Below are 23,606 nucleotides of genomic sequence, written 5' to 3' on the forward strand. Positions count from 1 at the left end.
CATATTGCTATATAATTGCAAAGTATATATGTTGGGAAGTATTTAACTTTCTGAAGAATCATCTCATACAATGAAATGTATAGATATAGCTATACTATAATACAAATATAATGTATTAATGTTACCCTTTTTAGTTTATTCTTTTAGCTTTTCTAGGTATATAATTTTGTCTTTAAATAATTATGGTAAACATATATACTCTTACAATACTTACCTTTAATCAATGTTTCCTCTACTTACTTTTAATCAATATTTTCTCTTAGTTACATTGGCAGATTTTTCTGGAAAAAAACTCAATAGTAAAAATTTATTTTCTTAACTTTTGATATAAACTTTATAACATTTCATCACTAAGCTATATTTATATCAGTATTCATAGTGATATAACTATACTGATATAAATTTAATTTGGGACAGATTTTATCATGTAAGAAGTTTCCTTTTATTTCTCAATACAGAGAACATTTGTTTTATTATTATTATTGTTGTTTTAATCCTCACCCAAGGATATTGATTTTTTTAAAGAGAGCAGAAGAGAGCGGGAAAGACAGAGAGAAAGATTGATGTAAGAGAGACACATCAATTGGTTGCCTCCTACATGCACCCCGACAAGGGCCTGGGCCAGGGTGGAGCCAGCAACCGCAGTATATGTCCTTGACCTGAATAGAACCTGGGACTCTTTAGTCTGCAGGGCAACACTCTAGCCACTGAGCCAAACTGGGTAGAGCTAAGATTTCTCTTTTGGAATGAAACAATATAGATATATTATGCAGCAATGGTTTCAGTAATTTCGAAGGTCAGGGTCCAGTGACTCACAGAAAATAAAAGCTAATCAAGGCAGGGGCTATGTAGGTTTGGCAGCCAGGACTGAATCCTAGGAAGTGAGGAATTATTCCCTGAATTCAGTTGCCTTCATGGAGAGCAGTATTCCTATTCTTCGTCTGGCATGGCCATCTGCACCTGCTGTAAGCTGGGCACAGATTTTGCCATCTGGTGGACATCTCAGAAATATTGGTGAAATCTTCAGTGTCCTATTACTGCTACCAAACATATTCTTCCTCCAACCCTTGCCATGGCGTCCCATTGTGATTACGGTGTTCTATGGGCACATCTCGCATTTATCTCTGAACTTTAATGATCATCCTTGAGCCTGCAATTCTGAAATTTGACTTTTCTTTAATCTGCTCCTGCTGTACTATATTAAGAAAAAGACACTATGACATTGCTGTTTTTTCTTCCCAGTTCCCAGCAATGGTACACATTTCCCCTTCTCAACTCATTTAAGGGTATAAATGTTATTTTCACTTATATCAGGCACATAAGAGGGTGAATTAGAAGGAGAGGGAAAAAATATCTGTGATCAAGGGTCTATTTTATCTCAAAGTAAATGCCTTCAAATCCTAAGATTATTCATGAACAAAGGAAAGAGATATAATAGAAATATTTAGTGACGTTAATAAATATGTTTTTATTTCCTTAATAGAAAACAATTCTCATTGTTATCTTAGTTCAAATACTTTTTGTTCCCTTTAAAAATCTCATAGCTTGTTCTATTCTTTGTGGATAAAAATCTATTACCAGTGAATATAAGTCAGAAAATCAGAACTCTGGTCCCAGATCTGACAATAACTACCTAAACTCTTAAATTCCATAAGCTTCTATTTTAACGCCATTAAAATAAAAGAAATGGATAACATTCTCTCTAAAGTCTTAGCTGGATGTTTCTTCTAATGCACATTAATACCACTATTGTTGATGCTATCCATGTTTAAAACCTGTAGAGTAAATCAACAAGAAAGGATGAGGTTATTGCTTCATTTAAAAGACAAAAGACTGCTCAACACTCCACTTCTGAATTGTTAGTAAAACAGAAAAGTTGGATATTAGATAGATACCAGTATGCTTATAGATACCAATGGTTTAACCTTTGGTTTGCACTGTTAACTTTCTCTGTGTTATTAATTTTGTATTATTTGTGAAAATAAAATAGCTAGCTATCTCAGTGGTGGGTCACACCTGTAAAGTGAGTGAGTCAGAGAATGCTCCATGTGGACCTTTTTGCGGCAAATTATCTCTAACAGAGAATGTTGCTGTAGCTCTACCACTTCCTCCCATACCTTGCCTGAGCATCCCATCATTTCAGTCACTCTGCATCACTGTGTATGATATGGAATGTGCTTAATTGTTTGAAAAATAGAAAAGGGATGATCTTTCAAATCTTACTAAAGTGTTGTTTTATAATCAATAGTAATCGTTTACTGTTTCTCTGGGTATTGCATAATCTGTACAATGAAAATGACTTTTCACTGCTTTTGTTATCTCTCAGATGGAATGGCCTTTATTATTTTTTTTAACTGGTTATTATTGAGAAATGTCTCAAGTGAATCTAATCAACACCCTTTCTAGAAAGATTATCGTACTTCCTGTCATAGAAACAAGTATGTAACAGTCAAATAAACTGCAGAAATATTTTGTTAACAAGATTATCAAAGGCTATGTTGATCGGCCATTCAAGCTTCACTCATGTTTTGTTTTTGTTTTTTTCTCAAATTTGATGTATTATTTATTATTGTAGAAGAACAAAATCCCATGAATGAAGAACAAGCCAAACTTGCCCAAATTAAAATGAAACACTTGTTTGCTGCAATTGGTGTATTTAAAGTACAGTTGGAATGCTAGGAGGTGGTTGTTAAAACCCATGTTAATATTTTAGTTTTATTAATTCAGAATTGCAGGCTCAAGGATGATCATTAAAGTTCAGAAATAAATGCGAGATGTGCCCATAGAACACCGTAATCACAATGGGACGCCATGGCAAGGGTTGGAGGAAGAATATGTTTGGTAGCAGAAGGTTTTGTAACACATGGGTTCTTAGATCTGTCAGCAGTTATAATAGGTTTTAAATCTTTTTTTTTTTTTTAAATATTTTATTGATTTTGTACAGAGAGGAAGGGAAAGAGATAGAGAGTTAGAAACATCGATGAGAGAGAGTCATCGATCAGCTGCCTCTTGCACATCCGCTACTGGGGATATGCCCGCAACCAAGGTACATGCCCTTGACCGGAATCGAACCCGGGACCTTTCAGTCCCCAAGCCGATGCTCTATCCACTGAGCCAAACCGGTTTCGGCAGGTTTTAAATCTTAAATACTTTGAGTTCCTATATATAAATCAAAGTTAACTCTAATATCTTTACCACACAAGATTATATGTGAAATAGAATGTTATAAACATCTTACTATCCTTTTCCTAAGCATAAAGGTAAAATGAAACTACCATCCCTGGATTGTAGAGCCTAAGAATTCTTTTGAAATTAAACACAAAGTTATCACTATATACATGGCAAAAAGTAGGTGGCTTTGAGGATTCTATTTGAAGTAATAGTTTCAGTCCCCCCCCCCCCTTTTTTTTTTTTAGCAATTTTCAAATTTTAGAAGGATAGAGGAATAACTTATTTCCTGTCTATTGGCTTCATTATCGTAGGTACAAAAGTGCTGTTTATAAGGTAGCGATGTGCATGGCAGAATTAGGAGAACTGAATTTCTTTTAAAGAATCAGTTTTGTTAATGTCTAAAAACCAGTGTAAGTTTGAATCTGATAAAGATCCCAAAAATCTAATTCAATTAGCACCCAAGCATCTCAGAGCTGGAAGAGGGTGACAAAGGTCAGCTTTAATATTATGCAGAAACCCAGGGGAGGCCTTCTTTAATCAAAAAGGAGAGTGCATTAGAGTAGACGTCTAAATATCTGCAGGAATGGAATATTTCATAGAGAACTATAGTAACGGAACAGAAGGTGAAGCATCTAACATTATTAACACGGACAGGAGTTTTTCGGGGTAAAATACACAGGTGTAGGGGGTTTTAGAAATAAAGAGGGTCTATGGGGAGAGGACTGCAAAGTTGGGGGGATGGGAGCTGCCAAAAGGCATACATTCACAGAGAGAGAGAAGAGATGCCACCGGAGAAGGGGAGAGGAAGGGAACTATTCACAGGAGAAGGGGAAAGCCACAGGAATAGAGAAACAAAAAGGAGGAGGAAAATAGATTTTCTCCATCTTTAAGAATAGAGAATTCTGCCACAGAAGATGGAGAAAAGGAGGGGGGGCGAGCATGTGGGGTTTGAGCTTTGAACCTGCTATAGTGACCAATAAGAAGGGAATATGAAAAGAGAAAGAACTGCAGCCTTTATAAACCTTAGGGAAAGGGGGCTTAGTGGATCACTCCCTTGAAACCCTCTCCCTATATGTGAGCCTGTGCTTGTTTTCCAATAAATTTCCATATACCACCTTCTGTCTGTGGCATCGCTCTTCAAATCCACCTGGACAGGAACCCAGGAAAAGACATCACCTTTGCATCCTGTCCAGAGGAAAACCATGCATTTCAGTTTGGTCTTTGCATTTCAAAATCACACGTGACTTCTATTAGGCTTTGGAAGGCTCTTTGATCTGACCTGTGGACATGAGTGTGTTATTGTGGAAATTCCTATCAAAACGTGACTTAAAAGGAACTATAAGTCTGTCAGCATCCCTGTATCTGCCAGTACTCTTAACTCTAACCTACACATTGACCCACTCACTCAAAAAATTTTAATGAAATAAGCAGAACTATTCTTTCTTCATCATACCCCCCCACCCCCACCCCTGCAGTTTAACTTCCAACTGATTTGAGTTTCCTCCTGGAAAAGATTACTCACTAGTATCCTTTGTTTTAATCTTCCTCTTGCTCCAATATCTCAGGGCAGAAAAAAATTTTAGCACAACTTTTGTACTGTTTTCCTTCATATGTTTGGAGCATCTTCACAGGAAATTGGACTTCAAAGAAGATGAAGATTAGTGAGGGCTGGGAAAGCAGACAGTGTCTGCTTCCTGTGCATCAAGTCTCCCCCCTCACACACACACACACCACCCCCGTCCAGACAAAAATGTTGGAGTCATCTTAAGTTCCTGCAGCTCCTTCTCCACCACTGTGCAGGCAAACCTTAAATGTCATTGAAACAACCTCAGAAATACTCAAGTCATCCCTTTCTATCCCATTGCTCTGCCTCATTTGGACATTCATAATCTCTTATCATCCTTCTCTGATTAGTTCTGCAACTTGATCTATGCAAGGACATTCCCTCCAGTCCAACTGGTCTTTTCATTTGCTATTGTCCCAACGTACCTTGCTTTCTTTTGTAGGCCACAACCAGACATGCTCGGGGCTGGGCCTTTGCTCATGATTTTCTCTCCAAGTGGAATGTCCTTCCCTTTCAGCCAAACATTTAGAGCCCAGTGTAAGTTCCACCTCATCCAAGAAGCCTTTGTTCCTCACTTCAGCCCTCAATGTCTTTAACCTTTAATGAATAGCAAGGGATATAGAGTAAATCCTTTTGGGGGGCCTGGGAGGATCAAAATGTGTAAGTTGCAGTCTTGCATCTGTTATTTATTTGCTGTGGCCACTGAGTGGCTAAAAACTTAGTTTCTTCATCTCTAAGATGAAGTTATTCAAACCTTCCTGATCCACCTCCTTAGGTAAAATAGTGTATATAAAAACATTTGAAAAATTTTTAGAAATCTGTTCAAGCTTGTCACGTTATCACAAATCATATACTGCATTGTTAGTTGTCTTGTGTTGGCCTGTTCTCTTCTGCTGTTACTGGACTCAGCACTGTTATTAAATTCCCATGTGTTCATTTTTCTTCCTAAGTTTTGAATTCTTTTTTTTTTTTTTTTTACTTTATTAGAGTGATATTAATGGTATTAGGATAAAAAAACAAAAAGAGGAAATTATCTTAGAGGCATTATTGGGTTTATACCTCCCAATAAAGTGTGAATCCATATCAAAGAAGCTTATATTCTTATCCTGGCCACTTGGAGATAATAAATTGAAGATATCTGACAGAAACTCTTACTGAAAGAAATTCAGCAAGAGAGAAGTCAAAGATGGTTGACTTGTCCCAGCTTAAATAGGTCTGGCTTAGTGTATTCCACAGACTTATTAGAAAACAGGATGTTGAAGAAAGACAGTAGAGCTTGGGCTCATATCATTTCCTTTAATGGAAGTATGATTAGCATAAAATAAAATATGCATTAGTTTGAATTGTGACAAACATGTTGAATAATACTCTGTTGGATAAAAATATATTTTATTCTTCTATTGATGGACATTTGAAGTGTTTCTTGATTTTTGCTAATATGAAAAACTAGAGGCCCGGTGCACGAATTCATGCAGGGGTGGAGTCCCTGGGGTGGCCTGCAGGGATTGGCTGAAACCTGGAGTTCAACACCACCTGCTGCTTTTGCTTGCCATGCCCACTCATCCCAGCCCCTCTGCACCTGCTACAGCTATGCTTGCCAGCAGTGAGGTCTGCATCTGGTGCCCATCCTGAAGAGGGGGAGGGGGCTGGGACACAATTGGCCCTCCAGGCAGGTGGTGGGATGTCCTTGCCAGTTCAGGATCCAGATCTGTCCCACTGATGTTTGCGCTGGTTGTCAGGAGTCACCTGGCAGCTGCTTTTACATAGTTTCTTCCTTGTGGAGCATCTAAGGGAGGGGAAGCAGCCATGGTGCCAAGGTTGACTTCCAGGAGGCAGACAGTGCTGTAGGAATCGTGCTGGTAGCGCTGGTCTGTCAGTGCCAATTGCATTCTTTGGAGATTGGACCTGCAGGTCTACTGAGGGTGTGAGTGGCTGCTGCCGGGCTGGTGGGCCTTTGGTCCGGTTAGTCAGCTGAACAGTGCTCTCATTATGGGAGCCCACTGACCACCAGGGGACAGCTGTCCCCTGATGGACAATGCAAGCCTAAGTGACCAAACACTGAACCACGGAATAACTGATTGACCAGTCACTATGATGTGCACTGATCACCAGGGGACAGAAGCTCGATGCACAGGATTGGGCTCCCTCCAATCTGGATTGGGCCTGTGGGGATGGAGCCAAAACTGGCTCTCCAACATCCCCCTTGGGGTCCTGGATTGCAGGAGGGTGCAGGCCAGGCCAAGGGAGCCCACTGGTCCATATAGAAAAGAGGCCATGAATGTTCGTGCATAGGTGTGCAGCGCCAAGGGTTATGCGAGCCTGAGGGAGGGCTTGGTGAAGGATGAAGAAAAAGACAGACAAAAGAATAAGCTGGATCTAGGTGGAACTTCTGTGCCTGGCTGAGGCCACAGAACATATCCAGACTGCAAAGTTGATGTTTTATTTATAGTCAGGGGCAAACAAGGTAATTTACAATGTTGTTGTAAGTTTTTCTTGTTTTGGCAGCACTTGCTGCCCCTCCAACAGCCCATTTGCTACCCAGGAAAGATCTAGGGAGCAGTCACAAGATCAAGGTTAATGATGCTTAGAGGACTGTGCCCTCCAAGCTGGGACTTGTTTGCAGCTTTGCCAGCAGGTCAGTCTGAGGCTTAACCCTATAACCGCTTCCTACACATAGGTATTTTTGTAAGTTTATATTGTTATTATTTTTGCATTTGTTACCAACTGGATAAAAAACAAGATCCAATAATATATTGTTTTCAAGAGAAACATTTTAATTATAATAATGCAGACAGACTAAAAGTAATAGAGTACCAAAAGATATAGCATGTACACTATAAGAAAATTAATAGGGTTATATTGATAGCAAATAAAGTAGACTTTAAGACAAGGAATACTAACACAGATAAAAAATGATCATTTCATAGGATAAAAGGGCCAATTTGTAACAAGACATAATAATCTTAAATTTGTATGACAAAATCATTGAATTCCAAAATAGAAGAAAAAATTGACAGGACTAAAGTGAAAAATAAACAAACGCACAATTATTGTTAGAGATTTTAACAATTTTCTCTCAATATATAATGCAACAAGTAGAAAAAGTTAGTAAGGATATAGATAACTTGAATAATATTATCAATGATCTAACATGAGGACCTATCAATATTTATAAAATATTATAACCAACTGCAGATTATATGTTCTTTTTAAGTGCAAATGGAACATTCACCAAATACTATATGCTAGGCCATAAACAAGTCTCGATTCATATTATAGTATTTGATTACAGTGGAATGAAATTAGAAACCAATAACAATAAGCTATCTAAAAAAAAACCATTTGGGGGTTGGGAAATTAAGCAGCACATTTCTAAATTATTGATCAAAGAATAAGTCATAAGGAAAATTTAAAAGCATCCTATGATGAATGACAATTAGAATACAACATGGTAAATCTGTGTGTTCATGCCTTTTGTCTCAGAAACTACTTAATCAAATTAATATTTTATTATTTTTAGAAGAACTGAACAAGTAGATAAGCAGAAGAGCAGACTGAAGGCTGAAAATCATAGGGGTCATGCCCATCATCAGCCAATGTTTTTATTCTCCTACAATTGTAATTAAGTCATAGATCTTGGTTGAACTAATAAGCAAACATCCTTTCAACGGCAATAAACAGAATGATAAATGTTTTGACAATTTCCCCATAATAAACCCCAGGGGGTATATGATGATCCCTATTCCACCCAGTGAAGCACTAACAGAAATAGTCTGGATACCCTTAATACTGATAGAGATTATAACTTAAAAAATAAGTGAGATGATAATTAAATAATTGAATAGATACCCAAGGAAAAATTCTGAAATCTCTGTTCTGAGACTTGGACAAAGCCATCTGTCTTTTAGTTCAATTCTTAAGAAATATAAGTAGTCTGTGTAGATGATCTCTTGGGAGACCCCCTCTTCCAAACACAAAACCTATTATTTTTTTAATATATTTTTAAATAATATATATATATATTTTTAAATTATTATTTTTGTACATATACCAATGCCTGCCCCTCCCGTACATACCCTCCCTCCCCAGAGTTTTGTGTCCATTGGTTGTACTTATATGCATGTATACAAGTCTTTCGGTTGATCTCTTATCTCCCCCAGACAATTAGCATTAGTTGTTGTGCCAATATAAGGGAAAACTTTGCTCAGTGCCATTAGGAAAAGTAGGGGGTTAATTCTAAATCAAATTCATACCTTCCAATTTACAAATTCTTTTATTTGGAAGAATATATCCTATATAATATGCAAATTAATCTCACGCCCTCACAAGATGGCTGCTTAGTGAGGGATGACCAAACGACTAAATAGCAGGCTGTGTGGGTGACCTGGTCGGGGAGGGGGGGGGCATCAGGGGTGACCAGATCAGGAGGGTGAGGCAGTTAGGGGAAACCAAGTTGGCAGAGGGGGCTGTGAGGGGTGATCAGGCTGGTGGGGGAGGGGGGCAGGGAGAGAGGGGGATCATTTAGGGGGGACCAGGCAGGCAGGCAGGTGAGTGATTAGAAGCCAGCGGTCCAGGATTGTCCAAAGCAGTCAGACATCCCCCAATGGGTTCCAGATTGGAAAGGGTTCAGGCTGGGCTGAGGGAACTCCCACTCCCATGCAAGAATTTTGTGCACTGGGCCTCTAGTTTTTTTTTTTTTTTTTTTTTTTTTTTTTTTTTTTTTTTTTTTTTTTTGTGTGTGTGTGTGTGTGTGTGTGTGTGTGTTTGTTTTGTTTTTATAAAACTCAAACCAATCTTCTCTTTCTCTCTCTCTCTCTCAACCCCCACAAAAATTGTTTGCAATTTGTAATCATGATTTGAACTTTTCAAAAGCTGTGTGAGTCATATCTTTCCCTTTGATAATTTCCAAGTGACAAAAGTGTTTTATAGATCAGTCCTTGTTTTTAATGATTCAATATATTTTGTTTGTTTGGAACTGAGAAAAAGAAATGGGAAATGTCTTTCACGAATATAAGCCTGGAAATGAATATGTAGAAGCACATGATCACTTATTGGGGAGAAGGGAGTATGTTTTTCTGAACCTTTTGCCTTTCTCCATTCCAAACCTGCTCTTTTCCTGTTTTAGTTTTTATATGCAAATGGTGCAATGATTTGATAGGGTGGGAATCAGAGGATCTGACATATGTGGGGTTTGCATTTATGTACATGATAGAGAGCTGTTCAAAATCTAACCATCCTAAAAGTTCTAGCCATACTTTTATAATTCACAAACATTGAGTTATATAGGGAAACTTTAATATAGACATCATTTCTTTTCATTTTAAATTCCCTCTCTCCATTCATCCCTGTAGGCAAAAATTGATATTTTAATAATATTAAGAAAATAAATTTGCCTATAATACTTTGTAGTTGCAAAAATATTTTACTTCCAATAATATGAGTTTATCCCAACAGCAAACTTACAGATTTGAGCAGGATAGGAATTACCTTTATCCTAAAAAGAGGGTGGAAAGAAGGAGGATGACAAGGAAGAGGAAGAGGAAAAGGAGGAAGAAGAGGAGGAGCAGGTGGAGAAGAAGAAGACAAAGAAAAGGAAAGTCTAAGGATGAAGAGAGTAGGTGAATTGAGGAACAAGAGTGTCTCATCTGGTCTCTCCAAAATGTGTTAGAAGTGCTTAAAAATAAGGAAATGTGCTAGTAAGAATAGCTGCCAACGTATTACATAGACAAATGCATTTTTCATATTTGAAAACCAATGCTATTTCTACAGATGAAAACAAACAAAAAGTTTTGCAGCAATATCTGTTTTATAATTGGTGCTATTGTGTCTTTTTAAGACTGCATCTTGGGACAAGAAAAATATCCCTTTTCTAATCTTTTAAAATTTCAACAAGCATCTGTAGGCATTTAGATAGGCGGCATTTTGCTTTGTCTGCTTCCCTGATGCAGAGCTGCTGCTAGCTGCTAAGTCTGGCTGCTGAGCTCACCATTTCTGTAAGGCTGTTCTGGGTCCACCGGCGGGAAGCCATCCAGGTTGAGATTCTCCTGAGCATCCATTCCTGTCATTCTGCTTTCTACACACACACAGCCCTCCTGAGCGCAGGCTCAGCACATTGAGGATCAGTGAGCTCTCCTTTATTTCTAGTCCGATTGTTGCTTCTCGGGTCTGGCTTGGACTCTGATCTTGACATTTATGTCACAGGTATCACCGGTGAAACTGCTGGGAAACCAGATGGCGGGCCTAACGGAGGACAGCAGCATCTGCTGCGGTACTCACTGTGCCTGCTACCTGCTCTTCCTGCTTCCTGTGGATGTGACTGCCTTGTTAGGTTGTGATCACAATTTAACATTTGCATTCTGTCAATGTTACTCGCCTTTCTATAGGCCTTTCCAAATGTGAATACCTTTCTGTAACTCTTCTCATGCCTTTGCTCCGCCTGGAACCCTACCATCCAGGAAGACTCGTGACTTGGCTGGCTTCCTTCCAGGGCTTTTGCTTACATGCCACTTCCTCAACAAGCCTTTCCCTAAGCACCCTTTTCAAATTTACGGCCCGCTGTTCTCAGCACCCTCTTCCCCTGATATTTTTTCTTGTTTGCCAGCATTATCTTTTTCTATAGCAACATTATCTGCTGTATTCTATATATACATATTTTCCCCCACCTGCCCCTTCCGTCCCTGTATTCTATATTTAACTTACTTGTATGGAGGCTGTATCACTAGGACACAGAATATAAGCTTCATGAGGGCAGAGTTTTGTCGATTTTTGTCTGTTTGCTTAGTTACTATATGCTAAGCATCTGGAAAAAAAATGCTGGCTATTGCTTAGCCCTTGACAATTATTTGGTTAAATGATAAATTGCATTGTAAATTTTGAAAGATCAGACTTCTAGCTTTACATTTGGTCTTATTCATTTTGCTTACTACAATGCCGAAGAGTTGAAGAGCATAGGTAAATAGCGTTTGCTATGTGTCCTGGGTATTTTATTTATCTTCTTTAATCCTTACTATAATGCAAGTCCTTTGCCCAGAGAAGTACCGATAGAAATGAGCAGGGTGAGAATGCAAACTAGTTTCATCTGGCTCGAAAGCTAGAGCCTTTTTCTTCAGAAGCATAGTGTCTACCAAATAATAGTAAGTCAATAAAAGCCCCTCAAGATGAATGTTTGCATAAATCACAGGTAGCTAGAAACGCTCCTTGGTTAAAACAAACAAACAAACAAAAAAACAAACAAACACCCTGCTGTTTGGCGGGTTTGGCTTAGTGGGTTGGAGTGTCATCCCATACACTGAAAGGTGGTGGGCTTGAATCTGGTCAGGGCACATACCTAAGTTGTGGGTTTATTCCCAGGTTGGTGTGTGCAGGAGAAGGCAGCTGATGGATGTTTTTCTCTAAAAAAAACACCAAAACAACAACAACAACAAAACCCTTTAAATTAGCTTCCTACTAAGTGACAACCCCAAAAGAAAGAATTATCTAAAACTACCACAGATACTGGATATTGTGGAAGCCATGAATAAAGATGAGCAAGATAAGATGAGAGGGAAGATAGGCTTTATGTAAATAACTTTAACATAAGGTAGAAATGCCAAACTACTAAGGTATCTCTAAAAATGAAAAGTAACCAACATTTATTAAGCAATTACTAGGTCCTAATTTTTGTGCTTACCTTTTTCTTATAAATGTATTTCATAAAACTCAAAATGAGCCTTCATTTTTAGTGATGAGAAAACTGAGGTGCAGAGAGTTGAAGACTGATTCTAGCAGAAGTGAGCTATCCGCACAATAGCAAGAGTATAAGGGGTAACTAAGTTATTCTTAACAGGTGACTAGCAGTTAACCCACGGTATTTTATAAATAGGTACATGGTATTTTATAAATATCTTAGGTACAGATACTTAAAAAATTAGATGTATTTCACATTACTCTTTTTGACTTCTGTATCAGTGGCACATTTCTCACATCCAAGTGAAAATGGTACAATCAAGTGTATTTAGAATTTGGAATCAGATACATGTGAGTTTAAATGCTAGCTCTGTGTGGTCATGATTAAACTAGGATTACCATCACACTAGAAAAGAGAAAACACGACTTCTTCCACAACATATTACAAGAATTAAATGAGATAACTAATACCAAGAACCGAGTAGAGTATTAGAATTTAGGCCATGTTAACATAACATGAAGAAACAAATCTGTGGTTTCTTATGTTCTCATTCCCTCATCTCTAGTTCTCCCCCTCTCTCTCTCTCTCTCTCTCTCTCTCTCTCTCTCTCTCTCTCTCTCTCTCCACACACACACACACACACATACACACACACACACACACACATTTTGTACCTAGGGCACTTTGGAATGTAGCTATTGTTTGAGCATTATTTTTCATTCCAAAGCCCTACTGTTCTTGACTCTGTTTGTTTTCTTCTGAGGAAGGAAGATTCCCAGACATGCAAATCTGCTACCCCACTGAGGAGTTTATTGGCAGCCTTTTCCTCCTCTATAGAGGAGGGTGAGGGCCAAAGGGAAAGTTGTAGATAAAAGTCTTCAATGAAAGAGAGGGATGAAGAAAACTGAGCTGGAAATATTTAGGCATTTGGAACAAATGGGAATGTCTCCCTCTCTTGGGGATGATCACAACTTAAAAAAAATCTGTCTTACCTGACTGTTAAGACCCAAAGTGGAATTCTGTGATTCTAGTATAATCAAGCCATCAAAAGCAAACTAGTAAGTAATCAGATTAAAGTTGGCCTCTGAGCTGATTGTTGTTTAGGGAGGGTTGAAGTAATTCATGGATGTCTAGTAACATGCATTAAATGAGGTTTAAGAAAGGAAATGCTTTTAAAGATATAGGTCTATTTCATTATATATAATTTTTTCCCTAGGAAAGTTGATTGTAAAGTGATTATCAGTACATTGAATAATTTTTCAGATTTATCATGATAACATTGGTGTGCATTTCTATTAAAGAAAAAATGTCTTTAAAACATAATAATTTAAAGAAAAACCTATACTTGTGTGAAGAATATTGCTCAATAAGTATTATCTGAATGTAAAATACTTAAAGGGTTTTATATTGTAACTATAGCTAACCCTTAAAGAGAAATGACAGTTTACCTAAATAGTACATAGTGAACCTATGTCTTCTTTTCTATTTTGCGCTGTTCCTAATCTAGAGTGGAAAAACATCCAAGTCTGGTAGTCCAGAACTTTTTCCCTCTTATGGAAATTGTTAGTTACAGAAATGAGCTAATGGATCAACGTTTAAGAGTGAAGGATATAAAAAGAAAAACAAAGTAAGTGAAAATCTGAAAGTTCATGAGAAAATAGACTTGAATCTATGGATCAAGGAAACTGGAAAATCCAGAAAATAAACCTGCTGCTAACATTTAGCAAATCTTTTCTTAGTTTTTATTTTTGGCATTTCCTTAAGGTACTGAAGAGAATTAAACATTACAATTATAAAATAGGATTAAAACATCAATTTCAGAAAAAGACATTCCTTAGTATTTCTTAGCTTTCCTAACTCAGGAGCAAAAGCCTGTAAGGTTTTTGAGCACTTGTCCACAGTCACTAATTATAGAACAGACTATAACTACAACCTTATCTGTGAGATTTAATGAGCCAACAATTTTCTTAGTATGAATTCAATTTTAGAGTACTTATTATTATAAGTGTGGATCTTTGTTGAAAGAATCGTATACTATTTATCACTACATATCTTTGCTTTGTATTGCCTTATTTTTTGTATAACTTTAACAACTATTTTTGTAGATGTCATTATATATCAACATAACTTACTTTTTCTTTTATATTTTAAGTTAGAAAATTAATTTTCCTCTTTTTATAAGTGATAAAACTAAAAGAAAGAAGGCATGGAAAGGGAAACAGAAATGTCTGCAAAATTTAATAATCTGATTCTTAATATTTTTTCCTTTCTGGCTACTTAAAATAATATTGTTTGTTTTTCCATTATTTATGGGTTTTCCAATTATAGTATCTGGCCTTAAAAGTTGTAATACAAAATCTTCTGTCTGAAAAGTAGTATAACTGAATGAAGTTTAAAAACCATGCAAATGTATCACTTAGCATTCTCATAATAAAATGTTATTATGGTGTTACCAGGGTCAGACCAGATGAAAGAAAAACTAACATGCGTGACTTCTGAGAAAGTAACCTGGGAAATCAGAAACAAGAGACTATGATTCTTATTTCAAATTTATATTTCATAAAAGCCTTTTTAAGATGGTGTTGTTTATCTTAGGTCTTATGTATTTTGATAAAACATTTCAAGTTCACCCTTTTAAATATCCTAAGGCACATTAAATGGCTAGGATCAATGGGAGAACAAATATATTCATTCTCTTGGTGTGTTTCTGAAAGTGGATGACTTGGAAAAAGGCTTGAGAAGCACTGTGTAGTTAGTGGTTTTTTAGGAACATGGATTCTGCCACCAAAGAGCATGGGTTCTAATTCTGACTCTACTACTTCCATCTGTGAACTTACACTTATTGTAAATCATTTAACTTTTTGGTGCTTCAGTTTCCTCATGTTTCAAATGGAGATGATTATGATATCTAATTAATCAAGTTGCTAAAATAAATCATTTATAGTTCTTAAAATATGGCCAGAGGAAAAAAAATTAGCACTATGTGTTATTATTATGGTTAATCTCCTCCCCAAAAATGTCTGACAAATCACTATAAATTTTGAACTCCTTAATTTATTTTTTGAAATACATAATTTTGTATAAAGTAGCTTATTTTTGAGCATGTCTGAAAAGAGACAGCAGAATATTCACATATTTATTTGATAAATGAAGCTAATGCTTACCATAGAGATTTGTGAAATATTTGATTAGAGTAAGATAGCTTCCTTTGGAGAAGGAATCTTCTAAATATCTTGCCACACAGGCCTGGCCAGTGTGGCTCATTTGATTGGTTGAGTGTCATCCCATGCACAGGGGGCTGCCAGTTTGATTCCCAGTCAGAGTACATGCCTGGGTTTCAGGCTCGGTTTCACAGTAGGGGGCATGCAGGAAGAAGCTGATCAATATTTTTCTCTTATGGATGCTTCTATTTTTCTTTCCCTCCCCCTTCCTCCTGCTGAAATCAATAAAAATATTTAAAATTTTAAAAAATATCTTGCCTGGTGTCTAAGTCCTAAACATGGAATATTAATGAAAATAGTGGAACTAGAAAAAAAAAAGTATATACAAAATGTACATAGAGAGATTTTTTTCCTTATGGTAGTAAGATGCTGTAGCTGCACCAGCCTCCCAACTTCCCAGACTTAAATCCAAGAGGAACAAAGACCCAGAAAACCCCACGTTGTATCTCACTGACCCCAGTTGGGTCACATGCCCATCCCTGCAGTCATCATGCTATCTATCCAGGGCAAAGCCATGCTTTGTGCTTTGGTGGCTTTCCCTAAGCAAAATGCCCACCCTTGGAAATAGGAGGAATATATACATACACATACTGATGTCATAATGTTACTCTCTAAGAATTGGAGCACTAGAAATATGACAGATATTTGACTGGAGTTCACTCATTTGTTTTTGTTAATTAGCATCAAGGCCCCCTTATTCTAGTAATAGTACCCCAACTCTGCTTTTGACAAATGTTTCTATTCCATCATCACCTGACTGTCCATAGGTTTCCAGTGAGGTTTCCTCCTGTTTCTAAGGGTGGGCATTTGGCTTAGGGAAAGCCACCAAAGCACAAAGCATGGCTTTGCCCTGGATAGATAGCATGATGACTGCAGGGGTGGGCATGTGACCCAACTGGAGGCAGTGAGATACAACATGAGTTTTTCTGAGTCTTTGTTCCTCTTGGATTTAAGTCTGGAAAGTTGAAAGGCTGGAGCTGCTACAGCATCTTACTACAATAAGGAACAAATCTCTAGAGAAGCTATCACCATAGAAGCCAAAGCCAAAGGATACAGCATGACTAGGTGCAGGTAACATTAGTTGAGCTCCCAAATCATGCCAAGCCTAAAGCTACTTGTAGACAGTAAACCTTGAACCGATGAACTCCCTTCTCTCCTTCCTTCCTTTCTTCTCTCCTTCCTTTCTTCTCTCCTTCCTTCCTTCCTTCCTTCCTTCCTTCCTTCCTTCCTTCCTTCCTTCCTTCCTTCCTTCCTTCCTTCCTTCCTCCTTTATTCCTCCTTGATTCCTTGCTCCCTTTCTCTTAAGCCAATTTAAATCATTCTTTTGTATCTTATAACCAAAACAGACTAGTATAGTGACTAAAAAATTCTTTGGGGCTATATCTTCTCTTTGCTTGTTTCCAATAAATATATTCTCAATTAAAATAGTTAATCTAAAAAATGGGCAAAACATACCACTTTAATAATCATAACCTTTTCTGATTATAATAGGTGTTACTGTTTTATTTTATTTTAGACTTTGTTTGCATGTGCAGGTGTTAGTTTTTAAGACTGAATTAAGTTCACAGACTTTTGGTGGCAGATTTAGAGTTTGAATTCTGCCTGTGATATCTTTAAAAAAAATTATATTTCATTGATTTTTTTTTATATAGAGATGAATAGAGAGTTAGAAACATCAATGAGAGAGAAACATCGACCAGCTGCCTCCTACACACCCCCTACAGGGGATGTGCCTGCAATCAAGGTACACGCCCTTGACCAGAATCGAACCTGGGACCGTTCAGTCTACAGGCCTATGCTCTATCCACTGAGCCAAACCAGTTTCGGCTGCCTGTGTGATTTTAGGTGACTTTTTCCTAACCTCAGTGTGCTTTTTGTCTTCAGTTTTCAAATAAAGGCCATGAAAGTGTTTATCTGGCAGGGTTGTGGGGAGGATGAAATGAAATAGTACATGCAGATGTCTTATCCCAGTCAGTGACTGGCATGTAGTGAGCCCTCAAATCTTAGCTCTGTTATTAGTTGAAAGACTGGCATCTAGGATCCCACTAGCTGTTCAGTTTTCTTCTGGTTGCGTTTCAGTCATTTAAATCGGGGATAAAATAAAATTGGTATCTGATCAGGTTAATTTTTATTTCTAGAGATAGCTAACTAGTATAACACAAAGGCAATATCTTTGTTGAATTAGCAAAGCATTTTATTGGATTTCAGATACTCTGGGGCTGAGCCTAATGTTAAATCGCACTGTATATCAGACTTCCATTAATATAATTGCTGTTTTATGAGCTTTTATTTTTATCCCTAAGTTATTTACTTTCATTTTACTTTTAATTTGAATTATTCGTATTGATTAAATGATTTCTGGCTTGGCAAATAAAAGCACAAACAGAAGCATTATTAGTTAACAAAATTAATAATTGAAGATCAGACTTCCATTACTGAAAGCTTTGGGCTGCTTCAAACACATGCCTGTGTGTACACCCTGAGGAGTTTCTCTCCACTGTTGCCCCGCCCTCTAGTGGTCGTTACAAGAATGCCATTTTGTAGTCCCCTGCACAGGAAATGCCTGTTCTTACTTCAGTTACCACAATCCTTTTACAGGAAGTTAGGTGTGGTCTTTGAAGGAGAATTAAAAAAAAAAAAAAAAAAAAAAAAAGAAAAAATGAAAAAAAGCATGATGGAATTTTATCTGCAGTCTTCTTGATGCCAGTTTATCAATCCCAAAATCTGAGTATAAAAGATTCTGCAGGGGTAATGTTTTCATATTCTTATTATGCTTGTTCTCTGTGATGCTTCTGTACCTTTACAGTAGAATCCTTGGGGGAATCAGCAGAGGACCACTTTCATTCTGAACCTGCTGACTGCATGTGTTAGCATGTCTCCTTTATTAGAACGTCCAGGCATGGCAGTTCCCTGCTTGCATACTCCGGGGAGGGACTGCCGTGCCTGTCTCCAGGCAAAGGGGTCCCTGGGGCTGGGTGAGGGAAGTGAGGGGTGTTTGGAGGCACTGTGCTACTGAAGGCAGTCTGCGAGCTGGTGGCTGAAAGGTCGTACCTACTCTACTTCAAAAACAAATGTGGAGACGGTACTGTGGCTTATGTTATTTTTAATGTCTCTGTTTTATCTGGCGTATGATACAGAAATTACCCAGGCGTTAATGAATTTTACTCTTAGAAAATGCACTTCATAATTAAATGGCAGTTCTCATTCCGGTAGAGTGGAGTTAAAATGGATTGGCATTTTTTTTAAAAAAGAAGGGAGACTAGATAAATGACTGAATACATTGATGACAGTCCTGTGTCAAGATTTTGGTCGTATTATTTTAAAAAGCATAGACACTCCTGCCACTGACTGAGAGATCGCATTCCGTGTGCTTGGTGTGCTCTGTTGGGTTATATATGTTAATCCAGTAAAATGTGATTAGAATACAGTAAAACTTCATCTATGGTATTGCAAAGACCAGCTGAATAGGAGTTGGCTTAAATTGTAAACTATCTTCAACTTATGGTTGTTGTTTTTTTTTTTTTCAAGTCCAAAGCTGCTATGTACATTTTATGAAATGGGCACTCTTTGAGAAAATGGGCTGTCTCCACAGTAGTTTCTAAGGCACTGCAAATTGGTTCACTTAGGAAGCAATTACACTGGCTAACAGCAGGTTGCTAAGCCGGGGGTCCTAGCTGCAGACCTCTGACGCGGGTGACTTCCTGCCCAGTTTGGCAGGAGCCGGATCCCTTCCTGTGCAGCTTCCGAGCAGCTCCAAACGCCACCGGGCACCCCCTGCTCCTCCCTGCTCCCTTGCTTACAAGCAGCATCCACCTCTGTGCCCACAGCCTGGCATTTCGGGATTCCCAGAGCTTTTTACCAGGTGCGTGGATTTTTGAATAAGCTCTCAGGGGCTCAGGGGTGGAAAAAGTAGGCCAAAGGGAGCATAGGAAAAAAAAAATGGAGAGAATCGTGCATGATCCCTGGAACAGCCCAGCTTCGACAGTTTTAGGTGATGATTCATCTCTTGTTTTGGATCTCTGACATTTTTTCAAAAAGGATTAAAAAAAAAAAAAGAAAGAAAGAAAGAAAGAAAAAGATGGCTGCCAAATTATTCACACAAGTGAAACAGCAAGCACAAACCAGTATCCTCCATTTCTGAATTCTGAATTGGATAGTTCCACTTAAAACATTTTGGAAGAGGGAGGTAAGATTACCTCATAGGCATCTACAGAATATGGAAGATAGATCTCCATGCAAGCGAGTGAATACATGCAGAGAATTCCCTGGGTGCCAAATACAGCTGCCTTAGTAAAATATTGTGACATCTGGCTTGATTTGTATATTTTGTGTCAATATCATGCAATTGCCAGTCACCTTTTTCCCTAATGGCCATTGCTTTCTCTCTCTGTGTGCGTCTGTCTCTTGTTTCCATAGCACTTTCTTATGCAAGGAGCTAAACAGTGACTAAAGCAGGATGAGAAGATGGCACAGTCAGTGCTGGTACCGCCAGGACCTGACAGCTTCCGCTTCTTTACCAGGGAATCCCTTGCTGCTATTGAACAACGCATCGCAGAAGAGAAAGCTAAGAGGCCCAAGCAGGAGCACAAGGATGAGGATGATGAAAATGGCCCAAGGCCAAACAGTGACTTGGAAGCAGGAAAAAACCTCCCGTTTATTTATGGAGACATCCCTCCAGGGATGGTGTCAGAGCCCCTGGAGGACCTGGACCCGTACTACATCAATAAGAAAGTGAGTTCTGGACCGAGTTCCCTTGGCTTCCCCTACTTCCTCATCGGTTCTGGGCTATGGCCAGGGGTGTCCGGGAAAGAGCACCGGGCCTCTTCCTCGCTGGGTCAGCCAGCCGGAGGATGCCGGGAGGGCCTGAGCATGGAATGGCCGCATTATCCTATCAGTGTTTTGGAAGCTCTCCTTTGAACCTACGTTCTCAGAGCAGGCAGAGAACTAAAGAGGCGTTCTGCAGAGTGGGAACTGGGGAAGGGCAAAGTGTGGTGAAGCAAAAAAGTGAACAGGAGTCATTGTTTCATAAGCATGTTTTATACAGGTGGGGCAAAAGTAGGTTCATGGTTGCTTGTATAGAAAATAATATAATAATTAATAAATGATAATAGAAGAATAAACTTTGTGTTTGGTGTACTCACAGCTGTAAACCTACTTTTGCCCCACCCTGCGCCTCCAGGAGTAGTGCCTAAGTGCCTCTTTATGATATTAAGCTCTATAGAAGGTCCTTGGCTTTTCAGCAGGTTGACGCCTTCATGCCACAGACTGCCCTTTCCAAATGCCCAAAAAACGAATGTTATCCAAAAATGCACTTGAAAAACCCTGAAGTTCTTGTGAATTCTCTCTCTCTTTTTTTTTAATGAAGAAGTAATCACAGCTTCCTTTCATGTTTTTCATGAATTATAATTACAGTTTAAAAATACTGGTATCAAAACTTAATAATGATGCTAAGACTTCCTATGGCATTGACTACATTTTTCCCCCTTTAAATCCTCATGTCACGTATTGATTTATGAGAATTTACAGTGCTCAGGAAGAAAAAAGCATCTGTTGTGATGTCATATGTTGGGAATTAGCATGTTACTACATTATTCTCTAAGGCTATGTTCCTAGAGAACGGTCTCACCTTTCTCTGCAAATGTCTTGAATGTATATTCTAAATCCTGTTTTGTGTTTTGTTGTTGTGTTTTTCTTCTTTTTCAGACGTTTATAGTATTGAATAAAGGGAAAACAATCTCTCGGTTCAGTGCCACCTCTGCCCTGTACATTTTAACGCCCTTTAATCCTATTAGAAAATTAGCTATTAAGGTTTTGGTACATTCATATCCTTTTTTCAAATAGTCACTTGATGTGACTTTGCTTATTGACTGAATTATTGAGCTAGAATGTTATTTAAAAAAAATATATATATATATATATATATATATATATATATATATATATATATATATAGTTGGTTGGCAATGTTATATGCTTTTTCTTTCCTCTTACTTAACAGTTAGCATATTGCAAAATAGGATCATAGGTAAGTGAAATAGTTTTTCTTATCTTCTCAGTGACTCTCCTCTTCCTGACTCACTACTTTCTTCTTTCCTCCTCCACTCTCTCTTGAATTACTTGCTGCATTAAACAATTCTTTATTAATTTTGGCCATATTGCCAGGTTCTCCTATTACACATCCTCCTCTTCAAATTTTATAATACAATGTTATGTAATGGGTAAACTTCATGAGATAATTTTGTTGACTGCTTCTACTTTTGGAATATATAAACCTAATCATAATGACACAATTTTATTTTTTTAAACTAAATTTTACTATTTTCTGTTTTTCATGTTAGCATTTAAAAGCTTTGGGTTGGTAAGTGTTTAAAAATCATACTACCCTTTAAATATTTCTTCAGATTCAATTCCCAACAGTATCCTCAGTGATTTTCTATTTTCCTTTCATTTTTTTTCTTCCTTCCTTTGTTTCTTTCTTTTTCTCGGTCACTTGTTCTTATGTTCTATTCAAGTCATGCATCCTTCGACACTATCTCTCTCCAAAGGATTAATGCCTGTCTACCCATTTACTGTATATTCTCATTTTATTCTTCATTCTCCTTCTTGAAGCAGCTACTACGGTACTTCCTAGAAATGGGATGATGACACTGGTGAGACATGGTCATTTGATTTACTCCTGGAAGTCACAAAGATCAGCTGTGAATGATAGGTTTGTTCTAGGGAGGGGCTAGGGTCTGCCTGACAGCTATCCTTGGAAAAACCAAGGAAGCAAAAGTTTAGAAGACTGGGCAATGCCAGGCACAGGCAATTAGAGGAAGAACATGGAAGCACTGGGATGAGGATTGACATGAGTCAGGAGCCAGAGGTAAGGTTCTTGAAGGGGAAACTAAAATTTAAGCAAAGGACAGCATTTCATGTTGCATCTTTTCTAGAAGAGTCTTGCCTGGGATTCCATGGCATGGCCAGCCCAGGACCTGGCTTTAAGGCTTGCAATAGAAAAGCTCACTGCCCCTAGCAGGCCCAGATAATATTTGAAGCAAGTCAAGTGGGGAATTCAGGAGATGGGATAAGCTTAGTACCAGGGAATTTGTTTCAGTGCTTGGTGGAGAGGCTGTCAGTCATGTCCCCAGGCTTGCTCAGCATTGGGGTAAGTGATTTCTTCAGAAGCATGGCCTTTTGGAAGTGAGTCTCCTTCTAATCTCTAGTTCATTGCCCACTCTCTCCCTCAAAGCTTTGTATAGGCATCAGCATATTTTAATTTGATGTTTTTATATTTTAAGATTTAATCACTTCTTCTGAATTATGTAAAACAGTGTGTTTCATTATTATTTTTCCAGTAAGATAACCCAGGTGTACAAGAAGCAAAAAAAAAGACCTTTGACTTAGCATTAGGAATGAATAATAAAGTTTAGATTTAGATTTGGGTTTCCTGAATTATAAATTATGTTCTATTATTATGTTTCAAGTATTTATAATCTGTGCACTGAATAAAACCTTTCACGAATTATTTATTATATCCTATATAATAAAAGGCTAATATGCAAATTGACCAAACGGTGGAATGACGTCCACTGACCACCAAGGGGCAGGTGCTCAATGAAGGAGCTGCACCCCTGGTGGCCAGTGCACCAGAAGCCGGGCTCACAGCTGTTGAGCACAGCAGCAGTGGCAGGAGCCTCTTCCACCTCCATGGTAGCACTAAGGATCCCCCAAGGGCTCCTGGACTGCGAGAGGGTGCAGGCCGGGCTGAGAGACACCACCCCTACCACCCCCCCATGCACAAATTTTGTGCACTGGGCCTCTAGTTTTACAAATAATTGCATACCCTTGATATCAACATTATCTCTACATGTAATTATGTGAAAAAGCAGATTTACTCTAAAGCTTTGTTCAGATTAGAAACTGTAGAGTATGTGTTGAATTAATGAGAAACCTATGTATTACAGGTTAGAGATATCAGATGCAAAATAAGTGACAAAATGGA

At 38.1% G+C, this 23,606-nt stretch overlaps 1 protein-coding gene across 4 annotated transcripts in view; it reads left to right on the forward strand.

Moving 5' to 3' along the window:
- LOC311626364 (sodium channel protein type 2 subunit alpha) overlaps nt 1-23,606 on the forward strand; it is a 109,038-nt gene that overhangs the window by 7,898 nt on the left and 77,534 nt on the right. For 2 of the 4 annotated variants that reach the window (XM_084891564.1, XM_084891567.1), the window contains exons 1-3: nt 18,265-18,370; nt 20,039-20,353; nt 21,326-21,443. In XM_084891564.1, the coding sequence (XP_084747690.1) occupies nt 20,087-20,353; nt 21,326-21,443 (385 nt within the window). In that variant the 5' untranslated portion in view covers nt 18,265-18,370; nt 20,039-20,086. Of the gene's footprint in view, nt 1-18,264; nt 18,371-18,426; nt 19,485-20,038; nt 20,354-21,325; nt 21,444-23,606 lie in introns of those variants that run through there. The other 2 variants (XM_084891566.1, XM_084891565.1) reach the window with 2 other exon arrangements.

The sequence above is a fragment of the Pipistrellus hanaki genome (assembly GCF_964339955.1).
Source record: "Pipistrellus hanaki genome assembly, chromosome: 8".
NCBI lineage: Eukaryota > Metazoa > Chordata > Mammalia > Chiroptera > Vespertilionidae > Pipistrellus > Pipistrellus hanaki.